Below are 15,601 nucleotides of genomic sequence, written 5' to 3'. Positions count from 1 at the left end.
GAAAGACCCAAGACAGAGATACCTGCAGGAGAAAAAAAGCCAATAACCTTAAAAAAATGAACATGTCGTTTTATGGAAAGCTCTGTGAAAATATCAGAACTTAATGTGGAGCTGTATTGCTGGATGACAGTAACAGTTAACAGACCTGTATGACTCCAAGAGGACACAGATGACAAATGTAACCTCACTGAATTTAAAGCTTAACATTATGACCATAACCAAGAATGAAAAGCTCTGAACAAATTCCTCCCAGACTCTTTCCGTATTGAGCTTGCATGTTCTACCTGTGAGTACATGACTTTTCTGCAGGTCTCCGTTTCCTCCCCAAATAGATTTAAGGTTGGCACACGTGGTGTGTGTGTGTGTGTGTGTGTGTGTGTGTGTGAGAGAGAGAGAGAGAGAGCGAGAGAGAGAGAGATTGTGTCCCAGTGTTTACTCTGTAATGGAGAGGCCATTTGTCCAGGGTTTGCCGTCACACATAGTCAGCTGGGATCGGCTCCAGATAGAAGACGGATCGGTGGATTATATACTTCACCCGTTGCTAAGAAGATAAATGAACAAAGTGGGTGATTGTTTGTGGGTGTTAAAAATCTCCGTTCCATCATAGTCTTAACTTCATCCAAACTTTTTGTTGTTGTTGTTGTTATTTTATTTAGCTGTTGTCATCTTTGTTGTCTAATGCATCACATGGGGCATTACCAACTTCACATGTGGGCTGGGAGGGCTTAGCTTGAGCGTCTTCCTGAGGAAATAAATAATGGAAACATTTTTTTTTTCATAAAGCAGAGCTGAACTGTCTGAAACAGACTCTCTAAACTAGATTCAGATCAATGAAAACAAACCAAAAACTTTGGTATTCAAATTTTGACTTGGATGTTTTGAACAACTCCTGATCTCTTTAAAATAGATGAAGAATGCAAGCTTGACTTGATGTCGTTAAATTGTTTTTGGGATGAAAACACTCCTCTGGGCTTTACAGGCCGACCTGTATTCTGTGGTTCTTTAATCCAGATGGACTCTATAAAAAGTAGACCTTAACTCTGTGAGCTACAGATGGATTCTTAAAGCCAGATCCTGATTCTTTAAATGAGACTATTAATTCTTTTGAACTTTTTGAACTCTTTAAACCACACCTTTATTTTTACACCTGGACTCTTTCTACTGGACTTTATTTCTTCAAATCTGGAGTCTGAAGACCAGACTCTTCCAAACAGTTTCTTCAAACATCATTTAAAAGACTCTAAATTCCTTATGCTGCACCTGTTTTTTTTTTTTTTTTTTTAAACAGATCTAAACTATCTTTACTTGGCTTCATTTACTTATAAGTAAGTAAAGCCAAGTAAAGATAGTCAGGCAGGTTTTGACCAGCATGTGAAAGAGGTGTGGGTTTTTTCCCTGCTGTCCCCGGTGGCTCTGTGTTTGACCACAGTGTGATTCCTCAAACGACCTGCAGGAGGATTGTGAGTCCGCATGTCTGAACCTCTCACTTCACCTCCTGAACTTTGCTGGTAGATTTTGGTGGGTGGAGACCCGCCTCTCTATTTCACCCAGTGCTGGCAGTGATGGGAGGTCAGTGCGGAGGTGTGCCTCGTCTGCTGCGAGTCTGCAGAGCAATTAACCGAGGAGACTCACTGGTGAGAAGCTTCACTCATCTGAGGGCGATTTGAACTGGGAGGCATGCATTTATTTCTCTGCTGTCTTTTGACATTGTTTGAATGGATTTCCTCGGTTTGTTAATGTATTCCAGCCCCTAATTGGTGATCGTCTTGCTCTGCCGTGCTGCTTATTATAGAAGGGATTGAGATGGAGTGGCGCCAGCAGACCACTGTCAGCTGTACACAGGCTTTCACTGAGGCTCAACGCTGGATCGAGGTACATCAATCAACACTGAAAACTCACCTGTCTGATTTTCTACACACAGTTTGTGCTTTTAATATGTTCTAACTTTTCACTGTTGAACTTAATGTGCCTTCTTTACAAGCATATCTCTGATTAAAAATGCAAAATTGATAAAAACTTGATAAAAACTTAGGTTAGACTTTGTCTCCAGACAGGAGAAAAAAAAAAAGAAACTGTCTGAAACCTCTGTCCCTGTTCAGATAAGAATAATTTCACAACAAGATGCAGAACTTTATGTGGAAACTCAAATGAATAGACAGCAGTTCATGATGCCATGGCTTCTTACCAGCTCCAGTAAACCAGGCTGGCACTGCAGGCAGGCTCTGCCCTGCTTGCATTGTGGAGGATGTGGTTTTCTAGCACTGCAGCTTCTTTGCTGTCTGTGGCTGTTCCTGTCCAAGTACTATGCAAGTAGTAATCCTTAAATCACAGGCAATGAATAAAACTTGTAGACTGTGGGCACTGAGTGACGACCAAATCTAAATGGGACCATTAATGTCACTTGTGTTTGAGTAGATCATTATGAGAATTTTGTCCAGAGCTCTCTTGGCAGGAAGCCCATGCCAATTTTACCCGTCTGTTTTCCTGCGCCGGCGGATGAAAGAATGGGTGAGCAGGCATGAGATATGTGTATGTTTGACAGGCGTGAAGCAAGGCAGCCTGCCTTTTTAAATGGTGCCCTCCACTCTCAAATCACAATGGGGGGATGTGTTGGCACTAATACTTCCTGCTACAGGTTGCCGGATAATAAGCTCCCGTATCTCCGACCATCCATGAATTGTTCCTATTTGTCATTAGCACACCAGCAGCAGCAATTACATGCAACTGTTTGCTCAATCCCTACTGGACTCCAGGAAGAAGAAGGGGGGGGGGAAAAATATTGGATCAGCCTCTGCTTCATTATGTAAGCAGACAATTCAGCTTCTGGTGAAAGAGATGCGGTGCCGTCCAACTTTCCAGCTCTACTGTTCTGCTGGTTTTCAATAGTACTCATCACTGTTTTACAAAGAGCCAAGCGTTCAAAATTTGGCTGCGGCTACGAATCGCTCCCATTACTGACTCATCTCCACATTGGCATTTGTTTTTGCATGTTTGCGTTTGACCCCAGTGAGCTTCAGATCTGCACATCTGAAGAGGTGGGACCCAGATGTTTGTTCAGCTTGTTACACATAAATCAGTCAGTGCACCTTAAATAAAATTTGTATTGACTACAGGCAATGACTGAATCGTGTAATGTGTAATTTTTCTTTTTCCCCTCATCCATTTTGGCTTTGGCAAAATCCATTTTTTAAAAAAAACAAAGCAGTTTAGAGAAGTTTGCAAGTCAGAGCTGATATTTATTTAATCTGTGCTGTCTCTGGGACTCTTGTTTATCGAAATGACCAATTAAAGGTTGCTGCTCCTGAGCAGAGCATATATTACAGTAACAACCATATTATGGTTTATTGCGTTAACCTTGCGCTGCTTTGTTTGTCCGATTCCACCGAGAAACATCAGCTCTGTGCCCGATGCCCACTTCTACTAAAAAGGAATTGTGATTGTGGATTCCTGGGGGGACTAATTAGTGAGAAGAATAGCCTTTTGGGGCCCTCCTGTTAGCTATGAGCCCAAACCTTAACAGTCTCATTTTTATGTCCTCATTACAAAGCCTTGTGCTGCTCGCCCCTGCCATGCAAAATCATTTAGCCCATGTTGTTGTATTCTTTTGTTTTGACAAGAAACAAATTTTGAATCCTCGTCTACGTATATTTTACGGTTGCTTTGCATTTTAGATGTATTTTAATGTTTTTCTTTTATGAGAAAACTTGTGAGGCTGTACTTGAAATAAAAAAAAGAAAAATCCAGTTCTTATTAATTTGTTTTATAGTTGGCAACAACTACAAAAAAAGGAAAATTGTCCAGTGTGGACATCAGGATTACTTTAATTAACTTCATCCACTGCTGTGTTTTTCCTCATTTTGCCCATAGTTATTTGTTTCCCCTTGACGTGGCCCTGGACGGCTCTGTCTGTACATTGCCAGGAGCACAGAACAACCTGTTCCTCAGCAGGTGAATAGTTAATTTAGATACTTGGAGCCCTGCGTCAACTGTATTGTAGTGCCAGAGCTATTTAAGACACATTCTTCCATGTGTACGTCATGTGAAATGTTGCATGACTATCAACATTCTAACAAATATATGAATCATTTCTTTTCTAAAAAGGATCACGCAAACCTTGCATATGTATTTGCAAAACCAGGGCTGCAGTTCGCCACAGCTGGGATGCTGATTTATCTGAAGAGTCTAAAGTCACAAAATGCATCACATCTATTACCTGCGGCATTTCTGTGTTTGAAGGTGTTTTGTTTAAGGTCACTGGCTGCCACTCGTTCCAGTGGAGAAACAAGCTTCAACATACATGGCTTCATAAAATAAAGTTTTTAAACTGGTTAATTCCAAGCTAAAATTGAATATTTAGTAGTTTTTCTGAAATCCTTGCAATTCACCTCTTGGTGCCCACCAGTAAGTTGCAGCCCACTCTGTGGAAATCAGTGCTCTGGAGTTCTTTTCCCATTTTTTTTTTTTTTTTTAATCTTCTTGTTACTTAATTTATAATATAAACTAATGCTAGACATTAGTTTACAAGATCCCTGATTTCCACATTTTCAGATTTGCCATAATATCGACTTTCATTTGAGAATGGTCATAATGACTTTACTCATTGACATACATGCTAAAAACAATGTGTACTAATAATGTGAGCCAGGTCAATGTAATGGGCTGTTATTTTGATTATAGCTTTAAAATCCCTTTTTTTTTTTTTATCTGTGATCATTAATTTAATGTGAATCATCTTTCTCTATTGACCGCCGGCATTTATGAACTATCCACTCAAATGCATCATCACAGTACTTGAGCGTCGCATTGCTGCAGAAAACACCTATTAAACTAACATAGTATGTGGGCAGCACATGCATGCAAATGAACCTTTAGTTGCATAGGTCACATTGAAGTTTAAGAATTTGGGGTGAGTGACTTTTGAGTTGCTGGAGAAAGATATGAAAGCACCCTCAAAACAACCAATCTTTTTAAAATTTACTGAATACTGGTTGCATTGCGTGCATGTTTCATATGACACGCATGTCTTGTTTTCTGTTTAGGAGGTGACTGGAAAATCCTTCGGTTGCAATGACTTCCGCGCTGCCTTGGAAAACGGAGTCCTGCTCTGCGAGTGAGTTATGATGCTGAGACTCAGAGGGATTCTGTTTTCAAGCCCACGCTCTCATTTCAGAGGATTCTAAATTATGACGCACCGATTTTATGAGGGATTGCTTTTGAGCTGAACTGCTGTTTTCAGTAGCTTCAGCAAGTATTCAATATTTGTGCTATAGGGCTTTTAAATACAGAATACAAAAACTGTTACTGCTTGTTTGCTCCTTTACTTATTATTTTGTTTGTTTCATTTGTTTGTCCAAAACCAGGCAGAGCTCCACTCTGCACATCCTTCAGTTATCGCACTTAAGAAAATCGGATGTTTTTATTTTGGTTCTTGCATTGTCAAATAGATACCCAGGTGCTGAGGTGTGAACTGTTTGACATATTTCATTTTGCTAATTATCATGCATTGTTGTAACTTTGTAGCCTGATCAACCGGCTGAAACCTGGTATCATCAAGAGAGTGAACAGACTTTCTACCCCCATTGCTGGCCTGGTGAGTGTTAAGACCGCTCAGCGGTCTGCGTGTGTGCATACGATAAAAGTAGGTTAAGAGATACAAAGGCGCCTGCTAGCCAGGAAGTTTGACACGGTGTGTGGTTTCCTGCTGAAGGCGCGAAGAGAGAGTTGCTTAAGATTGAATCTGAACCCGTATTTCCAACTACTGAATATGTATAGGCTTTTTTTTTTTTTTGTTACTCTTATTGGGCATCAATGCAAATGAAGACTTTCTTGGCTTAAGGCTGTTTTTTCAATGGTTTCATACAAGTATAATTGGCCAAATTGCCCAAAGCAAGGGCAGGAAGGGATCAATTCAATCTCCCTTTGGGTTCTGAGCCCAACAGCAGAGTTGTGGAGTTGTGGTGACCGTGTGAGATGCAGATGTGGCAAACAAAAAAAAAAAAAAAAAAAACAGAAGCTACCTGTGGTATCCTGAAGACCCAAACATTAAGTTTTGCATGTTTTAATCTGTTGATTGGAATCCACTACGCCCCATGTGAATTTCATTTAACTTGGGTCATTATTGATTTTTCTCTCCTCTTGAGTAAATGCAGAATGTTTATCCTTTAGCTTAAAAACTTCAATACTATTAACCTCCATGACTTTTATGAGATTTCAGACAAATTGTATATTTTTTGCTTGAGGACTTGATCGTTGGTGCATAATTAAAGTTGACAAAATAATTTATCCCTTAGAAATTCAAACTAAAACTATCATAGCTTGTATTCCAGTCCAATATGAGCAGGGGCTTGGAAAACATTATCTAATTGCACCATACCATAAACATTTAGTGTCTGAACTTTTGAAAAATGTGAATTCTAGAATTTGCTGTAGTCTTCTTACCAGGAGATCATGCAGTTTGATCTTGCCAAGGTGAATTAACCTGACCGCAGCCTTGATTATAGCGCTTACCCTACAGCAAAGCTCTAAGATACGCTATATCGCCAAAAGTATTTGCTCAGCTATCCAGATCATTGAATTCAGGGGTTCCAGTCACTTCCATGGCCTCAGGTGCATAACATAAAGCACCTCGACCTGCAAACTATTTCTACAAACATTCATGAAAGACTGGGTCACTCTCAGGAGTCCAGTGAATCCCAGCATGATGCAGTGACAGGAAACCGCCTGGGTAACAAGTCCAGTCATGAAATTAAAGTATCAAATTCAACCCAATGTTAAGAATGGGATGTCACTCAAGTTTATATGCTTTTGAAGGCAGGCTAGCAAATATGTTTGGCAACATAGTGTACTTGGCAAATATTTTTGACCACTGGTATGCGCTAATTTTCATAGCATTATGTATTAAAGTCTGTAATAAGACGGCTTACCTTCCTGCGAACAGAGCCGGCACCAGCAGACAGGAAGCTGCTCAGTGTGACAGATGGCCCAGCAGAGCATGTTGACGTAGTGTGAAGTCTGAACATCCATCCAAGTCGATTCTTGAAATCAATGTTTGTGTGTCGTTGATAAAATCTGCTGACTCTGAGCTAGACATCTGGCCAATAGGTAATTATTGAGGAATCCATAACCATTGAAATCTGTCACTTGCCTCCATTGTAATGCATTTAAAATATTTCTGCTGCCTTGATGCAGTGCAGTTCAAATGTTCTGAAGGCCCACCAACCCCTTATTGATCCTCAAAAAGAACATGATCAACCAGTAACCTTTGCACGTTTTACACAGTTCACCTCTCTTCTTCTCGGATGTTCCTGGGATCTTGCAGGATAACGTCAGCGTGTTCCTGAAAGGCTGCGAGAAACTAGGACTGAATGACTCTCAGCTCTTTCACCCAGGCGACCTGCAGGACCTGTCCACTCGTGCTACACTCAGGTGAAGTTGGAGTGAACAAATACAATGTGCAATATAAGGGGGAAAAAAAACAAAACAAAACAACGTGCTTGTCTCTCGCTGTGGAGGACAATTTATGAATTTCTGTACGGTACCACAATGTAGCATTGAAGGAAATGATACATTTACAGTTGAAGGCATAGCAGGAGGCTTTGTGCTGGCTGTGAGTAGTACTCTTAACAGAGGTATTGTTTGGTATCTGTGCTAATAAAAAGTGAAGTTGAATACGAATGAGCTGCTTTGCGTTGATAAAAGTTTTGAGCATCGCCTGACAAGCGTGCTCTTCATAGCAGGCAGTCGATTCCCCATAAAACTGGATGAATGCTGATTACCGAGCGACTACAAATGAGGAGACTCGAGATGTCACTTTATTTTTTTCCTCGCAGCTCTCCATTTGATTTTACTGGACAGTAATTTATTGCATTTTATCAATGCGACTTCATGAAGTCAAGAAGTTGTAACAAGAAGTGCCTCACTATTCCATTTTCAGATGTTTAACTTGATCTTTTCTGCTGTTTTAGGCGCGATGAAAGCAGCAGAAGACTTAAAAATGTAAGTGTACTTTATCCGCTTCATAACCTGCCTTTATATTTTCTATTTACTTTGCACTGCCACATAAAGCTTTACAAAATGTCAGGCATCTATGTACATCTGGTTCCATTTCACATGGAAAAGGCCTACTAATGCTGTCATTAATGCAAAATGGCTAGTGGGTGTGTGTTCAGTATTTTATCATTTTTGTTCAGAGAAAATGTTTTCCAGTCATTAAACTTTTAATACTGTTGTGGAACTTCCAGGTAACTTATATGAGAAAAGTGTAAAGTTTGGACTTAAAAAAATCATAACACTTGAATGTATGCTTAATTAAAAAAAAATTGAACTATTATGAGCCTTTTATCCGTCATAGCAGATGTAAACTTGACACTTTGCGTGGTATCTCAGGACCTTGAAGTTGACCTATCACGATGCTTCAGTCCTGCCCTGCACATGAAATGAACTAAACTTTTGAACTAGTTATATTCAAGGAAAACACAACTTCCAGGAGAAAAGAAGCACAATGTTTTGGGGTTTTTTTTTTGAAAACGGTAAAAGTTTTATCTGAGACATTTATATTTCATGAAAAACTCAAGTGCTGAATTCATCAGAGCCCCTCTTCACTGCAGCACTTTTTTGCCTAAACTATCCCTTACTAGTCATCGAATATAAGTTCAACCAAACACAAAATTTGTTGAAAAGGGGAGAACAAACACACTTTATATGGAGTTTTCATAGACTTTAAGAGATGAAGAGTTTTAGTTTTACCTCTCAATAGTTTACTGTATTGGTGTTTGTTAGTGATGGAACAAGTCTCATAAGGAAATGCGCACAGTGCCTATTATAGAACAGTTTCTGTCATTCTGTGTGGGTCATTAAATGCATCTCTGTAATGATGAAATCTGAACATGATAGAGACGTTTAGGAGCTTAATGTGCTGCTCATTGTCAGAAAGCTAGCTTTGAACAGAAGGTCTCGGGTCATTCAGCAGGGCAACAAGCCAAAGCACACAGCGAGCTGCACAAAGGAGAAAAGATGGACTGTTGTTAAAGTGGCTAGCTATGGATCTTTATCTAAATCCTACTGGAAAAAAGCTTTGGGAAGTGCTTAAATACACAGTTGCAGTTAAGATTTAATTTGATTCAATGCTCAAATATGTCAGTGTGGATGAGAAATGACCATCAGTCCATTACATAAAACGTCACTGAAGCTGTATGCTGCTAAATATCAGTGAAATTATTTAACATTTGGATGTTTATTGAAATATTTATCTTTATTTTGGTTCACATGTTAATGTTTTATAGTTTTGGCTCTTGGATTACATAATCATGATACTTAATGTGACATCAAGGCTCGTTCAGATTTGGTCTCTAATGCATGTTTTTGTTCGTTTTGTCACTTAATTACCGAGAGATCAGACCCCCAAGTTAGTCAGTGTTTTTAATGAACTGTTTTCTACATGTGCTTTAAACTGGATCTGCAGTCCATTTCCCCCCTGTAACACATTTGTGTGTAATGAATGTGAAACATGTCAGCCCCGTATGTGTGCACGCCTTTGTGCACTGCTGGTATTTCACATGTTTCAATGCTTATGAGGTTATGTGGTTATTTGGGAAGCCTCATTTGAATCACACAATAGCTGATAACATGGGCCCGGTAATGAGGCTGTTTGTTCGGGCACTCTCTCATTGAACTGGGTGGAGCATTTTTTCTTTGAGTTAACCAATTAGGGTCAATTTGCATCCATTGAATTGCAGAGTTTTCCAACCAGATAAACTGAGTTATTCATACAGTGAATATTAGTTTCGAAATCGAGTTCAAATACTGTAGTGAAACTTCTGTTGAGTTTTTTTTTTTTTTTTTTTTTTATACAAATTAATTCATACTGGAAGGAGATTTTTTTTAAATATGTATGATTATCCAATTACTGTTGTGTCAAACCTGTCATTTATTTCAGCTCACTTGCTCAATAACTTAGCCAAACTTGTCTGCATTTGGTAAAAAGAATTGTGTGCAACATTTAAGATGGAAATGGTCTACACATTCTATCTGTTTGCAGATTTATATAAAGTATGCAACTTCATGTTTCACACATTGATTAAACAACAAATCCACTGTTTGTCAGTCACCCAAAAAAATTATATTTTTAATTCACTCAGAATTATCAGTAGTCAGTTAAATGCCCTGTGGGGGTTTAATTTGCTCACAGGAACCTTTTGATGCATGTACAATATTACAGATCTCCCTTTAACACAGGCTGCCTGTAGAAAGCCTGTCAGAAACGTCTGTCCTCAGTCGGAACAAATCAGAAATTTGTGTCCATAGCACTGGCGTTCTGAAAACAACGTTGTAAAGACTCGTATTTCTTCCTCAGTATTTCCACTAATGGTTGTCGAGCGTGTTTCTGTCGGATATATCGCGTACCACAGGAAGCTGTCTTGTGTGAATCCACCTCGCCTGTGTTTCTCATGCGTGGCGCTCTCAGAACATTTTTTTTTTCCTTTGCTACAGTATATATTTAAAGTAAGTTGACAGGTAGAATCCATTTACAGGAGGCACATCCTGCCATTTGAAGGAGAAAAGAGACTGAAGTTGTTCTGCAGGGTGATTTGTGTATATTTGTATTTTTGCCAACTTCTCCCCAGGTGCTGATTACAATCTACTGGCTGGGTCGCAAGGCTCATCTGGACACGTTCTACACCGGTCCGCAGCTTCATTTCAAAGCTTTTGAGGGGCTGTTAGGGTTGGCTTTGTCAAAGGTGAGGCGCTCTTCTCGACTTTTAGCAGTAGTTTGTTTTAACGGGTAAGTAATCCTATTGCACAACTTCTATGTTTCTTCCAAACTCATCATTTTATAAAAAGCACAATGATAGAAAACACATTAATAAAGGAGCTGTTATGAAGTACTTGCATAATTTCTTTTCCATGTAATGCATTTTACTTGGTAAATATAAAGGAAGAATAGCAGGAGAAAAAAAAAGACTGTAGTGCCCCTTCTCCAACATGAGTCTAATGGCTCTAAGACGTCACTTCGTGCTGTTCATTGCCTCAATACACAACTCGGTTTAGGGAATCTTTCTGGCAGGCGCCATTTGTTTATTTTGGTTGATTTTCTTGCTTGATCACAACATTTTATATTTGTGTCGGATAAGGGAGCATGTTAAACTGCCCTTTACAAATATATTTTAGGATTCAAATTTTCCATTTCCAAATACTTTGGCTGCCCGTAAGAGAGAACTCTTTGTGAATGCAGGCTCTGGAGGATGGCTGTAGTATGTCGGTGAAAGACGGCGGGTACAGAGAGTGCCCGTGTGCAGAGAGAGACGAGTGTCAACACTTGAGAGTGAGCTATAAGAGAGAGAACTCTACGGCCAGCCCCGAGTTTCCGGTCTCTCGGACGCTCCGCCCGACCAGTGACGGTAGGTTTATGTACCATTCAGTCTAAATCAATACTGATGCTTTGATGGAAAGCTTAAAGTGTATGCACAGCAGCTAATGAAATTACTTCAATAAATTATTGTAACAGCATCTTGCTTTTGCTTTGTAATTGAATTTTTTCCGTCTGTTATTAACCCAGTGTTGACTCGACAAACTGTTTTTAGGTGAAGCGATGGTAATTCACCCACCTGCGGATTTTATGAGTCGCTTGTAAACAGATTTCATATGCAGCCACGTTGTTGCACTTATTCTATTTTAGCTGGATGAACATTGTGTCATTGGTCACCGTGCCTGTTGCTGCCTCAGCGGACGTCAGTGACAGACTGACAAGTTCCACACTCTGGTGATAGTGTGTGTGATGGGAGAGGCTGAAATAGTTGGCCCGATGCTCCCTTAGAGATCAGTTGTGTGAAGACTCAGTCACCCAGGAAAGGCCTCTTGCTTCTCTTTGACAATCAACCTCTTTATTTATTCCCTCTTTAAATTTAGAGTTGCAGTTTTTTTTTTTTTAATCTATTTTCATGGCTAACTACCCTTTGCCCACAGGTTGTGGAAGTGACGCGGAAGCTGAGCAGGTGTTCAAGATGGAGCGCACGCAGCAAACGGCCCATCAGAACAACGGCCAGATCCCAACACCGCTCCCCCAAAGGAAACAGACACGGGAGGAGAGGAAGGGCAGCGCCTGCGCAAGTCCACTTTCCAGGTAATCCGAATACTTTTTCTGCCATTTCCTGAGTTAACTCGGCTTTACTGACATTGATCTCTAACTGTTTAGGTGTTTACCTTCACTGCTTAACATTCATCTGTCTTTGTGTAATTGGACCAATTGGGGGAAACATGTTTTTAAGTTGAGTTACTGGTGAAAGTTCTGATAGTAATTTAGAGGATGACTTTTTTCTTCATACTCTGCCCCAATCTTTTGTGGCGTGAACCTGAAAGTATTGAACAGTTATCACGAGCAGCCGCTTGCCTGCAATGTAAAACGATGCAATTGCTTTAAATTTTTATGGGGGGGAAACAAAAACACACTTAATAGTCTAAACTGAGAAAAATATCCCTAATTGGATTTTACTGAGGTTTGGTAATTGGTTCCTGTTTTATTAATTTTTTTCCCGATCTAATCCAGGCTTGTTTTAACTGGTTTTTGTGTGATTTAGAAACTGACCGTGCTGTGATTCTAATCACTTTGTGGGTGCCTCAATGCTTCCGTATTAATCTTGATGTATATGTAAATAAGTGGACCGAAAAGGACTTGATCTGCATTCAAATGATTTTTGGTCCTTTCTCAGCTCAGACTGAAGTTGAACTGCACCAAACAGGAATTAATGGGCTTTTGATGCGCCATTAACTTGTAGATGATTGTAACTGATGTGCACGATGGAGGCATTCTTCCTGCTGTTTTGACAGCTTTATACGTCGTGTAGACTGTTGGTGAGATGTTGGCGAGTAAAAATGATACCAAAGTGATCCAACATGGCCTGATTTGCATTAAGTCGCGCACACAGCATTTCCATGAGAGCTGTCGGGGAGATGTAGACCTCAATAGCTGTCCAGCATTTGTTTTTTGCTATCGTCTTTGGCTCTGAACTCTGAAATATGAGTGCAAGTGGACTCGAGTGTGAGCTTTTTATCTTCGACTGCAGAACTGCCCCACAAGCATGAAAAATGTCTTAACCCTGAGTGGATGACTGAATTTATTTTTGATTTTATGGCTGTGTGATTGTCAAATGAACAGTGAGTGAGTGCTTCTGGCTCTTTTTCGAGAAGCACTTTTAATATCTGACAGTTATTCAATATTACTTGCTTTTGACTGTATTGACAAGCTGTATTTTTTTTTTTTTTTTCTCAGCTGGGTGACTGATTGAATGCTCATAATGCACGAGCACAGTGCGCTGCCCCTTGTGACTAGTATATCGCCGCAAAGCTCAATATCTCTGCTTTGTGTTACTTTTTGAGTGGTTGAGATGTCAAAATCAGGTGTTTAAGACACTTCTCGCCATCATAACATTTACACTGAGTTATTACGACCATCTCTCAGCTATTCGGGGTCTCCTTATTGTCCCCCAGTTTATCCATTTAACTTGCCATTGCAATAAAACTGGGTGTTTGTGGTGATTTGCAACAGAGTCCTGAAGAATTGTTGTTGAAATGATCCATCAACACGCAGGCCTTTACCCTTGGGTCTGAAGTTTCTAAGAAGGCACACCGAAACTGTTATTTTAAACAAATAAAAGGCTCCTTGTGTGTGAGGACTGGAGGCCTTGGCAGAAAGATATGTTGTGCTGCATGCTCTGCTTTACTGTTCCATTACTCATCCAACTTATCTACAGCTCCCCTGCTCGGAGATTTACAACCCACATTCAAAAAAGGTTGGGAGGATATGTAAAATGTAAGTATAAACAGCATTTGCAAATTAGTTGTTGAACGCTGGTGAAACGTTCTGATTTAATTATGTTGATTGCCACTCTAAAAAAAAAAGCATCTTTTATATTGGTTCATTGCTGGCCAGTTGCCAAAGTCTCAATCAGTGAAAAAGACAGTATATAAAGTGTTTCTACGATCTCATGTTGAGGAACATTGTTCTAAATTGCTGCTCAGGCCATTGTGTCTGCACAAGCAGACGGACGAGAGGCAGAACTCCTCCAGCTTGTTGGCGCAGTTTAAAAGGTTACATCTCTGAATATTGCGAAGTTGCATTGGAGCCTCAGGTTTCAGCTGCTGGAAAAACTTCATAAATGCTGAAAATAATAGACAGAGGTGGGAGAATAATAAATGCTCACATCCAGACGACGTCTCCTCAATGAGCTGGGTCTTGCATTATTAAGCGCGACAATGCCGGACTACTCACTGCGTCAGCAGGGGTTTAGCCGGTTGCCGGTAGCCCATCCTTGAGCCGGTATTTGCTGCAGGTCTGCCGGCGTGGTTGTTTGGACACTCGAATATAAACGGCACATCCAAACTGCTCCCACAAGTGTTGAATAGGTTTGAGCCCCCATAAATTTAGTTTTTTACACATCGTCCCAACCCTTTGAGAGTTTGAAGCCTTGTTTAACACTAACCTAAAAACATATGAATGACTAAGTAGTGTGAATGCTTGAACATTGAGATATTTATCCAAAGAGGTGTCTGGTCATCACTACAGACACGGTGTACCGCTCTTTACTGCAGCGCTGTTGACGCCCCTCTGTCTCCTGAACCGTACCTCACTGTGTCTCCTGACGAACGCGTCTCTGACGAAGAGCTTTTCCAGCAAACTCCCTGTGAGGAAGACTCGGAAGAGGATTATGCTGATCCAGATCCCATCCTGGATGATTTGTATTTTCGACGAGTACAACAGACCCATCGTCAAACCTCTACCAACACTCGCTATGACCGCTTCTTGCCACAACAATGGACGCCTGAAGAGGAGACTCGGGTGCGGAGGATCTACCTGGGCTCCCAGACACGACCCTGGTATCGTAAAATGATTCACCTAAGGTTTGTTTTGTTTTACCTGGTGTGTCGTGCAAAGCAGGAGTAACATTGCATCAAATGCACTAAAAACTAACTCAGTGGAAACTGCAATTTATATACTGCCTAATTCCATATTCTGTGCATGCATTCTTTAAAAACTAATCAAAGTATTCAGTAGCTTCTGGGCTTCAGTTTGACTTAACTGCTATCTGTACATCTGAAATGCCAGATGTATTTCTTGTAAAACCTAAACTGCTAAGACACAATAAACTGGATTCAGAAGAGCTTTTGGCTATAGTGTTGTGAAGGAGTATATAAAACTATCTTAATTAAACTGCACCGTGCAAAATAAATCCCTGTTTGCTTAACACCGGGGATTAGCAAGGAATAATATGCAAGAAACTAAAACCGCTGAGCACAGTTCACCTTTCATTTAATACATTTGTTGTTTAACTTTGTCCTACTTCTGATCATGTTGCAGTCACTAAATGCATCTTTTATTCTCTGTTTGACTCTAGTCGTAAAGCTTTGGCTGTCCCCGAAGAGTTTTCATGGGACACGACTGAGCAGAACACGCCGGCCGCACCTGTAGAGCTTCAGAACCATTTTGAGAAAACAGTCTCTGGCTGAACGTCATCTGCTGAAGTGAAAATCAGCACGTCGGATTGACGCAGGCTTTAAGTGCTATTCTAGTTTGTATCTTACATTGTTTTAAGTTATTGGTTAAAAGCTT

The 15,601-nt window shown here is 40.2% G+C and overlaps 1 protein-coding gene across 2 annotated transcripts in view; it reads left to right on the top strand.

Moving 5' to 3' along the window:
• The first annotated feature begins 1,580 nt into the window (after window positions 1-1,580).
• Window positions 1,581-15,601, top strand: part of LOC115393706 (LIM domain only protein 7-like) — a 29,722-nt gene continuing 15,701 nt past the window's right edge. Inside the window, exons 1-9 of one of the 2 annotated variants that reach the window (XM_030098818.1) lie at window positions 1,581-1,634; window positions 1,748-1,872; window positions 5,040-5,110; window positions 5,521-5,590; window positions 7,319-7,425; window positions 7,965-7,995; window positions 10,623-10,736; window positions 11,231-11,396; window positions 11,962-12,118. In XM_030098818.1, coding sequence (XP_029954678.1) covers window positions 1,804-1,872; window positions 5,040-5,110; window positions 5,521-5,590; window positions 7,319-7,425; window positions 7,965-7,995; window positions 10,623-10,736; window positions 11,231-11,396; window positions 11,962-12,118 — 785 coding nt within the window. In that variant the 5' untranslated portion in view covers window positions 1,581-1,634; window positions 1,748-1,803. The remainder of the gene's footprint in view (window positions 1,635-1,747; window positions 1,873-5,039; window positions 5,111-5,520; window positions 5,591-7,318; window positions 7,426-7,964; window positions 7,996-10,622; window positions 10,737-11,230; window positions 11,397-11,961; window positions 12,119-15,601) is intronic. The other variant, XM_030098826.1, reaches the window with a different exon arrangement.

The sequence above is a fragment of the Salarias fasciatus genome, chromosome 1 (genome assembly GCF_902148845.1).
Source record: "Salarias fasciatus chromosome 1, fSalaFa1.1, whole genome shotgun sequence".
Lineage (NCBI taxonomy): Eukaryota > Metazoa > Chordata > Actinopteri > Blenniiformes > Blenniidae > Salarias > Salarias fasciatus.
Note: the sequence above shows the minus strand (reverse complement) of the source record. Positions and strands in the feature narration are given on the sequence as shown.